General features: G+C 38.7%; 1 protein-coding gene and 1 pseudogene across 1 annotated transcript; one reads left to right on the top strand and one right to left on the bottom strand.

Moving 5' to 3' along the window:
• Positions 1-5,288: 5,288 nt before the first annotated feature.
• LOC131898909 (heterogeneous nuclear ribonucleoprotein F-like) lies at positions 5,289-7,203 on the top strand. The gene has a single exon (XM_059250198.1). It carries the CDS (start codon positions 5,616-5,618, stop codon positions 6,861-6,863), a length of 1,248 nt encoding a protein of 415 aa, XP_059106181.1. The 5' UTR covers positions 5,289-5,615; the 3' UTR covers positions 6,864-7,203.
• An 8,641-nt stretch (positions 7,204-15,844) lies between these two features.
• LOC131899133 (tubulin alpha-1B chain-like) lies at positions 15,845-20,209 on the bottom strand (annotated as a pseudogene).
• Between the last annotated feature and the right edge of the window lie 959 nt (positions 20,210-21,168).

Raw genomic sequence — 21,168 nt, forward strand, 5'->3', positions numbered from 1 at the left:
GTTACCCTGATCCCAAAATCACATAAAGATTCAACAAAAAAAGAGAATTCCAGACCAGTTTCCATTATGAACATAGATGCAAAAATGCTCAATAAAAAACATGCAAACTGAGTCCAAGAACAAATCAAAAAGATTATCCATCATGATCAACTTGGCTTCAACCTAGAGATGCCAGGATGGTTCACTATACAAAAATCAATAAATGTAACCCACAATATAAACAAACTGAAAGAAAACAACCAAATGATAATCTCATTAGATACAGAAAAGTTCTTTGACAAAGTCCAGTGGCCCTTCATGATAAATGTCCTGGGGAGATTAGGGAATAAAAGGAACATCCCTAAACATAATAAGGGCAGTTTACAGCAATCCAGCAGGCAACATCAAATTAAATGGAAAAAATTCAAAGCAATTCCATCAAAATCAGGAATAAAACCCTTAACATTCGACCATGAAACTACCATAGCTGATAAACACTTTCAGCAATGTAGCTGTATAAAAAAGTTAATTCACAAAAAAAGCAGTGGCCCTCCTACATACAAATGAAATGAATGAGAAAGAAATCAGGGAAGCAATACTTTTCACAGTAGCCTCAAATAATATAAAATATCTTTGGGTAGTTCTAAACAAGCAAGTGAAAGACCTGTATGATAAAATCATCAAGCTTTTGAAGAAAGAAATTGAAGAAGAAATCAGAAGTTGGAAATATCTCCTATCCTTATGGATCATTAGGATTAATATTGTGAAAATAACCATCTGAACAAAAGCAATCTACAGATTCAATGCAATCCCCATCAAAATTCCAACACAATTCTTACAGACCTTGAAGGGACACTGTTTAACTTCATATGGAAAACAAAAAACTCTAGATAGCTAAAACAATCCTGAACAACAAAAGAACTGCTGGAGGTATCACTGTTCCTGATTTCAAGTTGTACTAAAGAGCTATAGTAATAAAAATGTATGGTCTTAGCATAAAAATACACATGTTGATCAATGGAATCGAGCTGAAGGCCCAGCCATAAATCCACACACCCTTGCACACCTGATTTTCAGCAAAGAAATCAAAATTATACAATGTAAAAAGGAAAGCATCTTCAATAAATGGTGCTGGTCTAACTGGATGGCTGCATGTAAAAAAAATACAAATAGATCCATCCTTATCACCCTGCACAAAACTCAAGTCCAAGTGGATCAAAGGCTTCAACATAAAACCAGATATATTGGACCTGATAGAAGAGAAAGTGGGGAACAGCTTTGAATGTGTTGGCACAGGAGAAGACGTTCTGAACAGAATACTGATAGTGCAGGCACTGAGATTAAAAATTAAAAAACAGAACCTCATGAAAATGAAAAGCTTCTGTAAGGTAAAGGGCAGCTTCAACAGGACAAAACAGCAGCCTACAGAAAGAAAAAATATTTTCACCAACCCCCACATCTGACAGAGGGCTAATATCCAAAATATATAAAGAACTCAAGAAACTAGATATCAAAAAAAAACAAAGAATTCAATTAAAAAGTGGAGTACAGATCTAAACGTAATTCTCAATAGAGGAAACTCAAATGGCTGAGAAACACTTTAGAGAAATGTTCAACATCCTTAGCCATTGGGGAAATGAAATCAAAACTACTTTGAAATTCCATCTTATACCTGTCAAAATGGTAACATCAAAAACACAAGTGACAGCTCATGCTGGCAAGGATGTGGAGCAAGAGGAACTCTTCTCCATTGCTGGGAGGAGTGCAAACTTGTACAGCCATTATGTAAATCAATATGGCAGTTACTCAGAAAGTTGGGATTGATCTACCACAAGAACTAGCTATACCACTCTTCTGCATGTACACAAAGGATGCTCCATCCTACAACAAGGACACTTGCTCAACCGTGTTCATTGCTGCTTTACTCATAATAGCTAGAAACTGGTTTAGATACCCTTCAACTGAAGAATCAATAAAGAAAACATGGTATATTTATACAATGGAGTATTACTCAGCTGTTTTAAAAAATAACATCATGAAATTTGCAGGCAAACGGATGGAACTACAAAATATCATCCTGAGTGAGGTAACCCAGATCCAGAAAGATAAATATAATATGCATTCATTTATATGTGGATATTAGCCATTAAGTAAATGATAACCAAGCTAAAATACATAAACCCAAAGAGGTTAGGTATAGAGGAAGTGTCTAGAGGGGATACCTGGATCTCCCTGGCAGGGAGACATAGAACAGATTTTACAGATGCACTGGTGGTGGATGGGGACACAAATGGGAGGATCAGGTGAGAAGGTGTAAGGGACATAGGGTAGAGGGAGATAAAGTAGGAAGAGACACCTGGAAGTGAGGGGCACTGGAAGGATGATATGAGAGCCTAGTGCAGTGAAAACTTCCAAAAATATATGAAGGTGATCCTAATGAGGTCTCAAAACAATGGGGATATGGAGTCTCAACTAGCCATCTCTTGTCACTAAATGAGGCTTCCAATAGTGGAACTGGGTTGCATTCAGTTGAGTTGTTAGGCAAGGGGGTCCCACGGAAATCACTAAATAACCCACGCTCTTGCTAAGACAATAGATTGCTCTCTGCAAACTGACAGCAAGCTTTCCATTGCCAAGAACACCCACATAACTCATTGAACACGGAGAAATCAAGCTGGTGCCTACATGGAGCCTTCACCCCTATATTCTAGTCTCTTTTGTGAGGAAAGGTATTCTGTAGGCTACCAAAAGCGAAAGGTAAACACCAACCCAGCCACAAAACCTTAGACCTACAATCTGTGATGCTTGCAAAATATGCTAGGGCAATGAGGGCATAGAACTTGTGGGATGTCTTATTTTACTTAAGGTACAATCCACTAGATGGAACCCATTGCTGACACTGCTTGGGTAACCAAGAACCAGGGACTAGATAGTCCAGAGACCTAGGGTAAAACCATACACTACTGGTCTAAAAACAAAAGTGCCAATAAAATGACTCTCTATGATATTCTGCTATACTCATAGCTCAGTGCCTTATCCAGTCATTATCAGAGAAGCTTCCTCAAGCAGAAGGTGGAAACAGATACAGAGACCTGCAGCCATACATAATATACAGAAAAAAAAATCTAAATGGAATGTCTCCAACAAATCTCTCTGCTCAGAGCTCAGGGAACCCCATGGAAAAGGAGACAGAAAGAGTGTAAGAGCCAGAGAGGATGGAGAACACCAGAGAATAAGGCCTCTGAATCAACTAAGCAGGGCTCATGTGTACTTACAGAGATGGAAGCAGCAAGCACAGGACCTACATGGTTCTATACCCGGTACTCTACAGATATATTATAGCTTTTAGCTTAGCATTTTTATAGGACTCCTGACTGTGAGAACAAGTGGGTCTCTAATTCTTGCGCCTACTCTTGGAACTCCTTTCCTTCTGTTAGGCTGCCTTGCCTAACTTCAATATAGTGGTTTTTTGCCTTATCTTATTATATTTTATTTTATCCTATTTGGTTGTTATCTCTTAGAAGCCTGTTATTTTCCAGTGGAAGACAGAAAGGAAGTGGATCCAGAGAAGAGGAGAGGGAGGGGAGGAACTGGGAGGAGCAGAAGGAGGGGAAACTATAATCAAGGATATATTGTATTAAAAAAGAAACTATTTCCTATAAAAGAAGAATAAATTGGAAAAAAAGAATCAGAGAACTCTTAACTAAAGCATTTAATTACCTCAAGGAGCTAGGGGAAAAAAACAAGCCAAATCTACTATCAGTAAATGGAAAGAATTATTAGCTCAGGGAAAAGTCAATACAATAGAAACAAAAAGAATCATAAAAAAATTGGTCAAATAGTCAGTCCTGAAAACATACATACAAGTTGCATTATATAGACTGAGGAGGTAATATTTTGGAATGTGTGAGTATGTATATATGTATGTATACTTATATGCATGCAATAACAATTAGTGAAAAAAGAGGTCATGATTTGAAAGAGAGTGGGGAGGAGTATATTGGAGGTAGAGAAGGAAGGGAAGGAAGAAATTTTGTAATTAAACTATAACCTCAAAAACTGAAAAAGAATCAATGAAATAAATAGGTAGTAAATAGAAAAGATAAACATCATTCACTCCTTGTCAAACTAACCAGAAGAGAAATAACTCCAAATCAATAAAATTATAAGTGAAAAGAAAGATATTACAACACATGCCAATGATGTTTAGAGGGTATTTTGAAGATGTACTTTAAAAACCTATATTCAAATACATTGGAAAAATCTAGAATACATGAATTAATTCCTACACACATATGATCTACTCAAATTAAACCAAAAATATATAAGCAACATAAATAGAACTATAAGAGACAATGAAATTTAAATATTAATAAAGGGTCTCTTTATTTAAAAAATGCCCAGACCCTGAGGGATTCACAGGTAAAGCCTACCAAACGTCTAATGAGAAACTAACAACGATGTTTCCCATAAACAATTTCATAAATAGAAAGGAAAGAAACACTAACTCATTTTATAAAGCCAGTATTATCCTGGTGCTAAAATTGAACAGAAACACACAAAAATTATAAGCTTATCTCCACAATAAACATGAATGGAAAAACTTTCAATAAACTACTTGCAAACTGCATTCAAAGTAAGCCAAGTGGGCTTCATTTAGGGATGCATTGACGGTTAGACTTACATAAACCAATACATGAAATATAACTTAAGAATAGACTCAAGGACAGAAGTCACAAGATCATTATACTGTCTGCTATCCCTTTTGTGATAAAAGCATCTGCTAACCAAAAAAATTAAATAGAAGATCTCCACTTTAAAATAATAAAGGCTATATATGATAAAACTGTAGCCAATATTACATCAATGGAGAAAAACACAAAGCATTTCCAAAAAATTAGGCTTGAGACAAGGGTGTCTACTTTCTGTAATCTTGCTCAACATAGACCTTGAAATTTTAGCGTAAGCAAGACAAGAAAATGTAATAAAATTAATGCAAATAGGAAAGGAAGAAGTCATATTATCCTTATTTGCAGATGATGTGATTTTATATGTAAGAAACTCTAAAGCTTCTATCAGAAAACTGATAACTGAATAACACATTTCCTGAGAAGTAGCAGGATTCAAAATTAGCATAGAAAAATGATTAGTTTTACTATATACCAATAATGAACATGCTGAGAAAGAAATAATCCCATGGGAAGCACAGTGGGTGCTCCCCAGGCAGAGCGGCTGACTCACCCGCTGAGGCCCCACCAAGAGTTCCTGGGGGTTTCCATGGTAATAGTAAACAAGCCTCTACTGTCTCAGCTACAACAGCCAAGTCCCAGGGTTCCACCCTCCTCTAGGTGCTCTGAGGGTCGGCAGAGGTTCCGGATGTGAGTGGGAGCATGGGGACAAGGATCCTGAGGTTGAGAACAAAGAGAAGATGCACCTCGACGTCCCCTGGAGCTCTCTGTGTTTTTAAAGCGTCAGGTGGAGTTGTGGTTCTTGCTTATTGAAAGTAGAAGTCACTTCTGCCTCCGTGGAAAAGTTGTACCTTCCATAAGTGTTTCCTACAGAAGGCACCTGTGGTGGATCTTTAAGCTACAAAAAAATCGCCCAAGTTTGTGTGACATCAGCCTTATCAAGTGTCCATGATGCTGGGCCCTGACGGAGGTGAAGGCTATGTGGTCAAACTCCGTGGCCTACCCTGGTCCTGCTCAATTGAGGACATACAAAACTTTCTCTCCAACTGCACAATTCATGATGGCGTCGCAGGTATTCATTTCATTTATACTAGAGAAGGCAGGCAGAGTGGTGAAGCTTTTGTTGAACTTGAGTCAGAAGATGATGTAAAATTGGCTCTGAAAAAAGACCGGGAAAGCATGGGACACCGATATATTGAGGTGTTCAAGTCACACAGAATCGAGATGGATTGGGTGTTGAAGCACAGTGGTCCAAACAGCGACGACAGTGCCAATGACGGCTTTGTGAGGCTTCGGGGACTCCCGTTTGGATGCACAAAAGACGAAATTGTTCAGTTCTTCTCAGGGTTGGAAATTGTGCCAAATGGGATCACATTACCTGTGGACCCGGAGGGCAAGATTACAGGGGAGGCCTTCGTTCAGTTTGCCTCACAAGAGTTAGCTGAGAAAGCTCTGGAGAAGCACAAGGAGAGAATAGGACACAGGTATATCGAAGTGTTCAAGAGCAGCCAGGAGGAAGTTACGTCATACTCAGATCCACCTCTGAAGTTCATGTCTGTGCAGAGACCTGGGCCCTATGACCGGCCTGGCACAGCCCAGAGGTACACTGGCACTGTGAAACAGGCAGCCTTGGATAGGATGAGATCTGGTGCCTATAGTGCAGGCTATGGGGTCTATGAAGAATACAGTGGCCTCAGTGATGACTATGGCTTCACCACTAACCTGTTTGGGAGAGAGTTCAGCTACTGTCTCTCAGGAATATATGACCACAGATACGAAGACAGTGAGTTCACAGTGCAGAGCACCACCGGCCACTGTGTCCACATGAGAGGGCTGCCCTACAAAGCAACGGAGAATGACATTTACAACTTCTTCTCTCCACTCAACCCTGTGAGAGTTCATATTGATATTGGTCCTGATGGAAGAATGACAGGAGAAGCTGATGTTGAGTTTGCCACCCATGAAGAAGCAGTGGCAGCTATGTCGAAGGACAGGGCCAACATGCAGCACAGATACATAGAACTCTTCCTGAATTCAACAACAGGGGCTAGCTACAGTGCTTATAGCAGCCAGGTGATGCAGGGCATGGGAGTGTCAGCTGCCCAGGAGACTTACAGTGGCCTGGAGAGCCAGTCAGTGAGTGACTGTTATGGGGCCGGCTACAGTGGTCAGAACAGCATGGGTGGATTTGACTAGTATTGTAGGAGCATTTGAGTTATTTCCATCAAAATTTCACAGGCAGCCAATAAGCAGTTAAGAGCAGTTTATAACTCTAGAGGAAGCTGGGGGACCCACATCGTACCATGAGTTTGTGAAATCTGGATTAAAAAAATTACCTCTTCAGTGTTTCTCTTGCAAACTTTTCTTCTAGCATGTAATATTGAGTAAACTAAAACTATTTTCTTCTGCTTTTCTCAATTAACATTTTTGGTAGTATACTTAAGGAGTGATGGTATCTGAGTTGAGTAGTTTTAAGTATGTTGAGTGGATCTTAAAGCACACCACAGTGAACACACTGGGGACATGTACTTTTCTGGAGAACTCAAAGGTGCTAGATCCCTGATGCAAAGGGAAGCATTTCTCATGTTTGTTCTAGTTTATATTTTCATTTAAATCTTTAGGTTAAGTTTAAGCTTTTTAGAAGTTAGTTTTGAGAATTGAGACACAATGCTAATACTGTAGGCATTGGTGAGGCCTTGACTTAAAGCTTTCTTTGTACGGTGATTTCCTTTTGGGTGTATTTTGCTAAGTGGAACTTGTTAAATTTTTTGTTAACTAATTTTTTTTCTTTAAATAAAGACTTTTTCACAATGAAAAAAATAAATAATCCCATACACAATAGATTCAACAATATCTAAGAATGAATACACATAACCAAAGATACAAAATAAATGAACTATGAAAATTTCAAAGCACTGAAAAAAGATTAAAGAAAGACAGTACAAGATGGAAAAACCTCCCAAGATCACAGAGTGAAGAAATTAATAGGTAAAAATGGCTATATTACAAAAAACAATTCAGGGTTTCAATGTAATACCCATGAAAATTCCAATAACTTTCTTCACAAACTGGAAAAAAAAACATAAAATCTGTATAGAACCTGAAAATACTCCCAAATAACCAAAGCAAATTCTGAACAAAATTAACACATTTTTTAGATACCACATTATCTGATTTTAAGACATAGTGTGGACCTATAGTGACAAAATCAGATACATAGAGGCCACTGGAATAAAATGGAGGACCCAGAAATAAACCCACATAGCTACAGCGATCTGATTTTTACAAAGATGCAAACAATAAACTTTAGAGAATAGAAAGCCTCCTTAACAAACACCACTGGAAAAACTAGATATCAACCTATAGAAGATAAAATTTACTCAGTATCTATCATCCTGCACCTAGATTAACTTCAAATGGATCAAAAGCCTTAATGTAAAGCCTAAAATTCTGATACCCTTAGAGAAGAACATTGGGAAAACATTTCATGATTTAAGCATAATCATAGACTTGTGTACAACCACTCCAGTAGGACATGAAATAATCCCCAAAGTTGACAAATGGGATCCCCTGGCTGATTGTAAATCCTATCACATGACAATAAAAAATGGACAATTAAAACAAATCTCTTTCCAACTTGACACCCAAATACATCACTTTCATTTATGTGTTTTTGGTTTTGCTTTTGTTTTTTATTTTTTGTTTTATTTTATTTGTGTTTATCATTGTAAATTATACTTTATGGAGTTATAGACATTTAATTTGGAAATGTATACAGTGGTTATGATTAAATACAACTTACATCACTTTTAAATCATGACATTTCATTCCTCTCCCACATAGACTCAAGGTCATGTCATAATGAAAAATGTATTAATTCCAACTTCAAAAGGCTCCATAGTCTTAACATTTTCAACACTGCTTGAAAACAACTCTAATATCCCCTTCTGAGAGCCAAAGCAACTTCTTAACTTTAAGCAACTAAAAACTAAACAAGTTACTAAGTCATAATATGCAACAGCACAAAGTAAACATTCCTAATCCAAAATGAAGAGATGAGAAATATGATTAGAAAAGATGAGACCATAGAAAGGCAATCCAGCAATCCAGCAAGGACATCAAATCCTTCTGCATTGTGCCTTGTATCTTAAAGAAAAGAAGGAAAACACAATTATAGATTATAGATCATGGTAAGTATTATTAAATAGAGAGTGGGATAATTTTTCACAGCAAAGAAATCACCTGGTTTATTTGGGGCCTCAAGAATAGATTTTCTGAACAATTAATATATAACTTGGGAATAAAAAATAAGAAGGAATTAATACAAAGAAACAGAGGTAGGAGCAAGGTCCAAACCAGACAGTGTATGTAATGTCTAGAGATAAAGAAGACAATAGCTGTTCGATGGCAAGGAGGAAGGCTAATGTAGCTGGAATAATGTGAGCATGAGGGAAATAATATTGTCAGATTAGATTGGTGAAGTGATATTTAGAAAGAAGACAGGACTTTGCAAAGTATATTAAGAACCTGGGATCTCAAGTACAATGAAAATCTCTTAGAAGCTTTAAGCAAGGAGGCAGCATGGTATGGTTTACAGGTTATCAAAGATCCCTCTTTCTGTCATCTCATGAATTCCTTACAAGATGAGATGAGAGGATATGACGAGATAGGAGGCCATTAGATGAGTCCAGGCAAGAAATGATGATGGTTTAAAACTGGGCTGGGCTTGGTGGTATACCTCTATAAACCCAGCACTTAAGAGGGTAATTCAGGAGGATTATACCTTTAAGGCCAATTTGGACTATGTAGTAAGGAGGGAATTGGATTAATAGATGGCAATGGAGAGGGATCAAGTACACAAATTCTAGTTATGTTTTGCAAATGGAATTGGCAAGACTTGGTGACTAAGAATGGTAACTGAAAGAGAGAGATACAAATGATACCCAGGGATTCATATTCTCCTCCCCGCCGTGTGTGTGTGTGTGTGTGTGTGTGTGTGTGTGTGTGTGTGTGTGTGTGTGCTGTATTGTGTATGAATGTATACAATATGTGTGAAAGTGTCCATGGAGGCCAGAAAAAGCCACTGGATCCCCAGAGTTGGATAGTTGTGAGCCATCTGATGTGGGTACTGAGAACTTAACTAGGATCCTCCAAAAGATTAGGAAGTGATCTTAACTGCTGAGCCATCTCTTCAGCCCCATGCACAAGAATCTTGATATGAACCATTAGATGACAGAAGCTACCATTTATTGAGATGGAATCAAAGGAAGAGAAGATTTGGACTGTGAAGAAAGGAACAAGAGTTCAGTTTTGAATACACTGAATTTGAGGGGTTAGAGAAACAATGGAAGACATGTCAATTGAGTGATTGTGTTAGTAGATATGGAACTCAGAGGATAAAGATACAGATGAGAGGAGATTAGGAGGAGGGAGAAAAGGAAGAAGGGGAGAAAGGAAGGAGGGAGGGAGGGAAAAGAGAGGGAGAAAGAGAGATACAGGGACAGAGAGAGAACACAGAGATGCTGTCTGGAGTTTGTACAAAGTCCAGGAAGAAAGTACAGAATTTTGGAAGTTAGAAGGGAAAAAATCAAAAAACAAAACTAAGAAAAATTATTGGTGTAAGTATTAAGGCAACTCCATGTAGATAAAAGGGAGGTTTATTTGGGGGTTTTACTTACAACAAGTAAAAGGATACGTTACAGGATCTGGGAGAGGTGAAGTGCAGTCCAGTGGTGTTCTCTGGAGAACTCTACTTTGTCTACCATGCAACATCCAGGATGACCAGGAACTAAGAGAGCTGGCACATTTGGATCTTGGATCTTAAGGGCTCCCGTCTCGGCCCTGCCTCAGGGGCAGGCCATAGGTAGGCATGACAGTTACCAGAAGCCTCAATGGGGGTAGTACTTCCAGGTCAAAGCTGGATCAGCTACCCACTGCAAAATAATGAAAAAGCCAGAAGAAAACTGAAATATCATCATGGGAAGAATTACAAGGGAAAAAGTGATTATTGGGTTAGATGTGGCAGAAAGGATAAACAGAAACATCACTGGAAATACCAATGGATTTAATGTCACCAAGGTGCTTGATGAATTTGGCAAGAGTAATTTATGTTACATATAGAAGGAGAACAATTTAAAAGGAGCTAGAGGCGGCAGTGACACAAGAAAGAACAAAATATTAGTGGAGGGAGAATTTGTATTAACAATCCTGCAGAGAAATGGTAGTTTTAGAGGAAGTGTCTGAAAATAGAACAGAAGAATTAATTGATCATTTTAATCTTTATATTTTAATCATTTTTGTATCAATACCTGTCACCCTATATACATTAGGGTTTCGTTAGTTCAATCCTCACCATTCTCCCAAGTATTAGTTTTAGCCATTTCCTGATAGCTCTGTCTCCAATACTCTTTTCTTCAAAACATGTTTATGTTAGCAGTTTTCAAAGTATAATTCATGGTCTTCTTGGACTAGGCAATAATTGAGGCTCCTAGACATGACAGAACCACTACACTGATGAACTAACAGCATCTGTGGTTATCTGCACAAGACTGGCACCAAATCAAGCCAGTCATCATTCCAGCATGGAGAGAGGAGAGGCTCATGAGGCCCAACCCTAGCTGAGGAATTCTTGACAGATGATGGCTTCAGAGCAGCAGGGGTCAGGTTTTTTTTTAAGTGGGTGTCTCTGGTAGGGCAGTGAATTGTCCTGTACCCATACTTATATGGAAACCACTAATTGGACCCAAAAATTTACTTTAAAAGAAGAGGGCATGAAGTTGTAAGTGTCTGTGGGGTACGGATACCCCACAGAGCTATCCCAGAGAGGAGTAAGGAAGAAGAGTAGAGATTAAAATGATCAAAATACATTGCATACATGTATAAAATCTTCAAATAATTAGTAAAAATACATTGAAAAAGAATGCCCTCAACTAAGCAGTAAATTTATTAATTTTGTTGAATTTTGATCCTTGAACATACTACCAATACTTTTCTTGACAGACTAGAGAACACTTGTAGTAATATACCTTATGCTATACAACAAAGTTGATGCTTGTCACAGGAGAAAGGACTTGTGAATTGTATATTGAACTAGACTTTTTCTCATGGAACACAATTTTTAGATGGCAGTGACAGATGAACTATAGTCATTCAAATGAATATTTGCCAGGTATTTTCTCACAAATAAATGATACAATCTTGTCCATTAAGGAAAACAACTGACAATATTTGTTTGTTCCCAATGATAGAAGTGGGCTTTTTCAAATAAAAATTGAAAATTTAGGAAAGTTTTATAAGCTTTAAATTTTAAATGAACTTAAAAAGTTTATGTGCTCATTTTCCTGATGAGTTTGATGGAGCTATTAACCCACAACTTATTAAAAAAAAACATACTATTTAGTGAGTGTACATTCAAGATTTTCATGATTTGATGGCCAAACACATTCCAAATGACCAGTGCATGCTGCTACTAAAGCATGCATGAGTAAAGCATGCACAGACTAATGCATGAGTGATATGGAAGATTCATTAAAAGTACAAGATAGACCAATGGATTTTAATGTAGCAAAATATGCCAAGCCAGTAATATGGTTTCCGGTTCCACATAGCACCTAACTTTCAAGATACTACAGTTGTTGATATTTGGTGTAGTTTCAAAGAAGAATATCCATATGCTAGGTATCCTGTTTCTTCAAACAAAACCAGATGCCCAAACAGAGCACCGCAGAAAGCAGGTATGATCTATTAATAAAACCAGACAACGAAAAGTTTTGAAAATTGTAAAATTATATTCTTCTTTTTCCTATTTTATTTCGGAAAATATAGTTGTTTCCCTCAACCAATACGTTTTTATAATATATAACTGGTTTTATTTGCATTAATTTTAAATGAATTAATTAATTTTTAAATTCTCTGTTTCAATGAGTGGCATGGCAAAAATAAACAGATGTAAATCACAGAAACAAAAGCTCTTTGAGATTCTTCAACAATTTATTAAGAGTCTTAAATGCTCTTGAGACAAAAATATGTGATGACAGTTCCTCTGTAATGGTCATGTCACCTCCCTTGTTATTAAGCTTCAAAAGGTCTACAAGCATTCAAGGATCTTCGCATACGGGCTTACAGCTTCTCTAAGTCTGATGTCTGTCACTCCCCCATATACAGCACAGCTGAATCTGTATCAGGTAACTTGGAGCTTCTTCACACTTCTATGTCTACTATGATAGTAAATCATTATTGTCAGCTTGTCTGAATCTAAAATAAGAGACACGTACCTGGGCAGGTCTGTAAAGGCAATTGCTGGTTGTCTGAGGGGGAAAGACCCTGGCAGCCTGGGTTGGAGGGGAAAACAGGGTTTTCACTTGCTTGCCTTCTCGTTTTGTTGCTGAGTGCCGCTGCCACTGCTGCTCGCATCTGAACCCAGCTTCCTTGGCCTTCCAACATGGATGGAAGAGGAGTGGCTCTCCAAGCTCTCAGCCACACACAGGCACTGCTGAGGTACTTAGCATCATGGACTAAGCAACTATCAGGTCCTCTGCCTTTCCAGTGTGAAGATAGCTATTGATGTACTACCCAGTCCATATAGAATAAGTCACTCTAATAAATCCCTTTTTGAATATACATACATTCCATAGTTTCTATTCTTCTAGAGAACCCTCACTAATATGCTCACCCACACTTCTATGCCTAATATATCTAGCCCAATTCAAACACCCATTTTTCTGATACATTCGATTGATGCCCTTTTCACCAGTGCAGTTTATAAAGTTTAGTTCATAATCATCACTATCCTAATTTTGCATATGAAGAAGCCTTGGTTCAAAGAAGGAAAAGAGTTCTACTAGATCCTACAGTCAGCAAATAACAGAGCAAGTGTCTAAATTCCCAGAATTCTTTCCATAGTTCCCTCTATAGATGCTGTGGCAAAGACTTAAAGCATGAGAGGGACTGGAAGGATTAAAGGATTAAATTAAATTAATCTATGAGGAAAAGGTTCTGGAGATGGAGGATGTAGCTCAGTGGTAGAACATTTCTTTAGCACGCACAAGAGCCTTGGGTTCAATGTCCAGTACTGGAAAATCATTCTAAGTTGGAATGGTTTTGAGGAAATCCTTCTTGACTTTGTCTTTGTAGAAGGACAGCCTATCAGTATTTACACAGGTTGATAGCAATTGCAAGCAACTTATAGATGGTATTCTTGTCTTTTTGTCCTTTACAAGTGGTAATTTCTCTTCTACTTCTTGCCAATCATTGTCCTTGAATAGAGCGGCTACAGAGGTGGCAGGTGCTCTACAGGCCACCTAAAGAGCATTGCTCCCATCTGACTCCTCGAGCGAACTTTTCACAAAGTTCATCACTTCTACTGCCTTTATTTGACTTCCAGGCTGGGACAAGTACTGCAAGCAAGACCTAAAGCACCATTCAGGAACTGGTGGAAAATGTAGCTACCTGTTTCAAAGCATTGAGCTTTTCCTCTAATTTGTCCATCGGTAAATATTGGGATTTCCCCTTTTGGGGAAAGGGTTTTAAAGCTTTTAGCAACTACCAAGAAATAACTTCTGTGAGACCTCTGAGTGAAGCTAGGTCTAAACTATAATGTGCCCTAGCATCTGGCTGTCTAGGAAAGAGGCAGGGCCTAGAAAATGATGGGCATCTTTACTGTTCCTTGGCAAAGCCTTTTAGGTACCTTTGGTTCTAAAAATGTAATGTTAGTGCTGGTCAGGCCACTTTACCAGTAGCAGCCCTCCAGTTTTCACAGAGACTGAAAGACACCCTGCTGAGACATTGTCTGTGAGCCTCTAGCTAACAGGCTTCAAGGTACCAAGATCTCTTCACCAGACAAGTGAGTTTACATCAGAAAAATATTAGTGGCCACACATAATGCTGTTCTCACCCTGTTCTCTGCCTCTTGCCAAGAAATCAGAAGCCTGCAGCCACTTCATACTGTGAAATCCCCATTTCTTCAGAGAGCTGTAAGAAAGGATCTGGAATCTGCCGTAACCCTGATTCCACTCTCCAGAGCCCTCACCAAGCCGTCTGCCTCTGCCTCTGCAGCCTGAATTCTTCTCAAAGCCTCCACCAAGCTTTTATTTATCTGTCTGTCCATGGCATTACCTAACTCCTAATAAATTACTTACCCCCAACAATCCATCTCGTGTCTCTCTTGAACTTGCACCTTAGATCCTTCAGTGATTAGTTCCAATATTCAACAGTATTGGCTATGTGTGAGTCAGATTCTGTGTTATGAGATTAGGGCAGAGCTGAATAACAAGGCCCTCTTATCCTAATAAATGCATGGTGCCCTGAGAAAAGCAGGAATAGATATAGTTAGTTAAGATTAGTGTTATCAATGATGAAATGAGTATCACATGGGAAGAAGTGACTATAACAAACCAAAGGGCTACTTAGGGAGAAACTAGTTGAAGTTCTGTTCACAGATCATTACAGGTTGAGGAACTCGTATGTGAAAGGTGGCAGTAGAGAATAACCCACGTCACGTCCTGAGATGATCCTTCCCGCTACTAGATCTAGTCTCTGGCCATCTTTTCCATGCTTTGTGTCCCAGGAAACTGTCTTTGGGAACTGATTAGATATTCATACCTACAGACTGATTTTTAACACTAATGGGAGAAATCACCAGAGCAAGAGGGAGAGGGGTCCTGATTTCCCATTCCTCCTTTGCTTTGACACTCATAGCTCTACTGACTGGAATATTCCCTGAGAATGGCTCCTACTAGTAATATCTCCACAAGGCCAGGTCTTAATTTGATAAGAATGTTCCATGCCTTTACCCCCTCAAAGCTGAGGATTTAATGGCTTCCTGCTGCTCATAGGTCCTAAGAGTTTCACTCTCTTGCCTGGAATTCCTGATTTTGTTTTCACCAACTCTTATAAATATAAATGAGACCACCCATGGATCCATTTTCAGAGAATGTAAAATGCAGGGTCATAGGGGAGGTAAAGAAGGACAGAAAAGAGAACAGACGATACATACTTAATAATCTTCTATGGCATTTTTCATGACAAACTGTTCAGGTAGAGCTTGAAGGGCCTATACAAGATGGGTTTTCTTTTTAAAGCTATTACTTTGAAGCATCATAGAATAAACTCACAGGTCCATATAGAAAAGATAGGCATAATTACAGAATGAAAATAACCTAATCAGAAAACATGGATGCCTGTCAGCTAATGCTGAAACTGAAGTTCTGGAAGATTGACATGCTGAAAGGAATGGATTAGTATTCCTCCTTTTTCCTCATCCTCTCCTTCAATAGAATTCACATCAAATCTCCTCATAATCCTTCTCTAGGCCAACCATATCTTCACAGGACTCACAAAATTGCTCTTCCTTCATGGCTTCACCCACCTACCAGTACACAAAGGCATGTTCATCAGACATCAGGTCACACCTGTGGTCGAGTTGAGCTCCAGCCTCAGCAATGACTATGATGTTGCTCAGCATGAATACAGTTCACTGTACCTTAGCCTTGTCTCCATCAGCTACCACAGTGGGAGGCTGGTAATTAATGCTAACCTTGAAGCCATTAGGACACCTATATCCACAAACTATATGCAGTACTCAGTCTTGTTGGTGACAATGTCAGCACTGATATCTTTGGAAACTATGTCACCATAGTACAACAGGCAGCAAATCATGTATTTAAAGTGGTGAGGGTTACATTTCAGCATCTGGTTGACTGGCATAAACAGGCATTGGTGATTTATGCTTCAGAAAGTTCCTCATGGTAGTCTTTCTCAGCAGAGGTGACAGGTGTATATAGCCAGAGAGAAGATGCAAGGGTAGGGCACTGGTTTGGTCTGGAATTCTGTCAGTTGTACATTCAGGGATCCACTAGATTTCAGAGAGGCTGAGATGGAAGACTCAATCTGGTTAATAAGACAGTTAAGAACAGTGTAGGTTGGATGCTCAAAATTGAGGTTTCTATGACCGATGTGTTAGATGGCCCCATTGTCTACCATAAAAATACAACCAGGATGTTCCAGGGTGATGTGAGTGTTGAAGATAGACTTGCAGGGATCAACAACAGTGCTAGAATTCTGGAGGACTTGATAAATGGAGAACTCCAGCTTAGAATTTTTTCTGTAATCAACAGATAGACATTCCATCATCAGGGAAGTGAACCCAGAGCCAGTTCCTCCAACAAAGCTGTAGAAAACAAAGAAATACTAAAGACCTATTATAGCTGGAAGCTTCTCTGGTCCTGCCTAGGCCCTGAAGTCCTGTGGCCTGCTTATAAAATAATCACGCAGAGGCTTAATATTATTTATAACTGCTTGGCCATTAGCTCAGGCTTACTATTGACTAGCTCTTACACTTAAACTCAGCCGATTTCTGTCAATCTATATGTCGACACGTGTTCTGTGGCTTTACCTGTATGCCATTACATGCTGCTCCCTGGAGTGCAGGCTGGCATCTCCTGACTCAGCCTTATACTTCCCAGAATTCTCCTGGTCTACTTATCCCACCTATAATTCCTGCCTGGCTACTGGCCAATCAGCATTTTATTAAATTAGTGTACAAAAGCATTATTCCGCAGCATTTCCCTTTTTATGTTTAATTAAAAAAGTAAGTTTTTACTTTAAAATAGTAAAATTATATATAACAAAACACTTATCAAGCAAGAATTACAGTTGCAATATCTAGTCTATTTATATTTGGCAAATTCAAAGAAAATAGTCTATTTATCCTATATTTGTGAGTCTAAGTTTTCATGTCTAACTTATCTTTTATTATAAAAGAGGAAAATTATAACTATCTAGTCTTCAACTACATCAAAGACCCCAGAAGGATATAATATTATCTAAATAAACAGGAAGAGCATTGTAAGCAACTTCCAAAAATCTAGAATGACAGAGACAGCTGTCTGCCTGAATAGTCATCTAAAGTTCCTCTACAACATTGGGGCATCCATCTTCAGCCCACAGGCCTAAAGTCTCTCAGTCGCTTCTCTCTGTATCCTGTAAAATGTCTGGCAGTTTCTTCTGCGAAGCAGGAACCTAAAGGACCACTTTGCCTTGCGAAGTTCAGTGGTCACCTTTCTAATGGGCCCTGCATGTCCAGTTGATACAACATTTTGTCAAGCAGTCCAGGTAAAAACAGTTTCTTGCCCAAATGGCTATTTTTGCCAATAAGAAGATAAACTCCATATGGAGTGCCTTTGACACCCATCTTTCTCTTTGAAATAAATTGGTGCTGCCAGGAACAGACATGTGTCATTGTCCAGAAAGTCTAAGTTTTAAAACATTCTAAATGCCATATTCTGTAGGTCTTTGAAGTGTTTGAAGATTACCAACCTAGTTGAATTATATCCATGTACACCTAGAAAACTTAACATGACTATAAGTTTGACTATCATAAAAGACTAATTACTAATCTATATTTCTTAATTATCCATTACAGTTTAAATGAGTTACATAAACATAATAGCTTAAACAAAAGTAGAAATATATATAAAGTATAACAAATTAACTTTAAATTTGTATCAATAAACTAAAAACTATACCAATGTAAAACATTTTAAACAAGTTGTTGCTCTTTAAAAGTAGATTCAATAATCTACCCTTTCATCCTATCATATCTACATCCTATATTTCTATATCATATCCTCCTTTCTTCTTTTAGAAAGAGATTGACTATGACCAATAACAGTTTGTAACCAATAACCTAAACAAAGACAAATATCCATAATTCATGTTTTTTGAGAATGTGGGTATAGTTTTCTAGACTACTTCTTGCTGATAAAGGGTGCTATATTCTTATGCGGATCCTGAGAAAACTAAGAATTATGGTCAAGTCCTGACTGGAATAGTCTGTGAGGCTGCATTGTCTGAGCCAGTCGCCTTGAAAGCATTCTGGATGTTGGATCATCTGGGTCATGGTATCATTGGAGACCTTTCAGGGGGTCTTGGCTGGTCAAATCATATTATCCTGGAAGCAATCCACAGGTTCTCATCTTCTGTGGAAACAAAAGCAAAACCTCTTTTCCAATGCAGCATATCCTTAGACATAAATTTTGAAATCAAGATACCTTTAAAATATACATATTGATTTAACTTGGCAGTTTTTACAATCAAATGTATCTGTGTAGTTAAAAATCCCAAAGACAATATAATCCAGACTCTGTGTGTGTAATATCCATCTTTACGTGGCTTATTTTTTATATTACCTTTATTGTCTCTTTAAAGACTTTATTTTTAAAAACTATTTTCTATATAACTATATTCATTTTCTTCTCTCTTCCAAGCCTACATACATTTTTACACACAGTGTAAACCATTTAAAGTCTTATTCTATCTGAATCAGCCTTATCGTGAATCTATTGCTTTAAACTGTAGAATGACTAGGACTGAAATGGCAGCTGGATCTGCCCACCTCAGCTTTCCAACATCACAGAAGTACATTTTCTGCCAGCTCTGGGGGAACCATGCTCACCACTGACTCTGGGAAGCAGTGGGTCTATGCTTTCATCCAGCAGCATGTAGCCAAAAAACCTCTTTTTTTTTCTGTCTGTACTAGCAAAGGTTAAATCCACCATGTACCACACTGCACAGCTTGGGGATGCCTCTGTGTACTGTGGCAGGAATCCCCAGCCATGCTGCTTAGTTCATGGCAGCTGGTGGCCAGCTCCATCTTGCAGGCAGCTGTCTGGAGAGGAGTCTGTGCTGCTGCTGGCATGAGACTATAAGACTAGGAAGCCTAGTGTGGTTCCATTTCTGTGTGTTCAGAATCTATAAGCTTTCTAAGGTCTATGTGGATCAATGCCCAACTGTGAGGCACCAATAGCAGCTTAATGTTTTCCTGTGTCCCACCCAGTCTGCAGCCACTCATACCCAAGTAAACACACAGAGGCTTATATTAATTAAAACTGCTTGGCCATTAGCTCAGGCTGACTACTGACTAGCTCTTACATTGAAGCTCAGCCCATTTCTGTTTATCTATGTGTTGCCACATGTTCTGTGGCTTTACCTGTGTGCCATTACATGCTTCTCCCTGGATGGCAGGCTGGCATCTCCTGACTCAGCCTTCTTCTTCCCAGAATTCTCCTTGTCTGCTTATCCCACCTATACTTCCTGCCTGGCTACTGGCCAATCAGTGTTTTATTAAACCAGTGTACAAAAGCATTATTCCACAGAAACCTATGTACTGGTCAGGTAGCTTGTGAATTTTGCCCAATATTAGGTCAGTGATCTACTTTCCAAGGGTAGAGTGTCCATAGCCCTAGATATTGGCAGCATCTTCCTTACCTTTGATGAGCTGTTCAGGATGGAGAGCTGACAGTAAGTACCAGTATAAACTTCATCAATAACAGTGGGTTCTAAGTCTACAAACAGTACCCTAGACACGTTTGCCAGCATTTATCTCACTGAAGGAAATGTTGAATAGTCATCTTCCTCCTTAATGGCTTTGTCACTTAGCATCTGGCCATCCAGCTGTATGCTATGTTCCAGGAAGTGGAACCCCAGAAAGCATTGCTAATTTGGATACCAACTTGGCCAATTTGGATGGAGATATACTCACACATGTTATAGGCTAGGAGACAAAGTCAACAAAAGCAGACCAATGGCTATGGTTACTGTACCCAACAGGCTAAGAGTCAAGGTAAGTAACCTAATGAGCTTTATAAGACAATTTAATTTTTTGCCAATAGAAAACTATTGAAAATTTTGGTGACCCAATGTACACATGATGTCAGAATTAATAGCTCCCACATATTGAAAGTTTCCTATAGGTCAGATTATTTGTTTTTTCATGTCTTACTGAATCTTCACAGCCTCTTAATAAGAGAATGTGTTCATATGAAAAGGGACAGGGATATAGTTCAGTTAAGATAGACAGGCCCTAGCTTCAATCCCCAGTACTGCAAGAACAAGCAAAAAAAAAAATTGTAAGGTTCAGAGAAGACTAACATACTCACTTGATCACTTGAATGGAAGAGGAAAAATTTCAGCCTGTATCTGCCCATGTCTGGAGCCTGAATTTATCACTATACTGATTATAACTCTGATGGTTAGTTTTCATTGTCAACTTGACTGGACTCAGAATCATCATAGAAACACAGCTCTGGGTATGTCTACTAGGCCTTTTCTAAAAAGGCTTAATTGACCAGGGAGGATCCGCCCAGAATGTGGTGGCTTTATCCCATGGATGCAGCCCTTAACTGAATTCAAAAGAGAAAGGGACCTGAGCACTGACATTCATAGCCCTCTGATTCCTGGCTGTAGATGTGATTGGATCAGCTGCCTCATCCTTTCACCACCATGGCATGTCTGCCATGATAGGTTATACCCTCAAATTGAGCCAAAATAAACCCTTCCTTCCTTCACTTGTTTTTGTCAGGCATTCCCTCACAAATGAGAATAGTGAGATAATGAATCAGTCTACATTACCATTTAGGTTATCTTTCAGCTCTACGATTCCATGAATTTGCAAGGTAAGCAGGCATCTCAGATTAAGTCCAGTGGCCCATCCATTAGTGAAAGG

Source organism: Peromyscus eremicus, chromosome X (genome assembly GCF_949786415.1).
Source record: "Peromyscus eremicus chromosome X, PerEre_H2_v1, whole genome shotgun sequence".
In the NCBI taxonomy this organism is placed as follows: Eukaryota; Metazoa; Chordata; class Mammalia; order Rodentia; family Cricetidae; genus Peromyscus; species Peromyscus eremicus.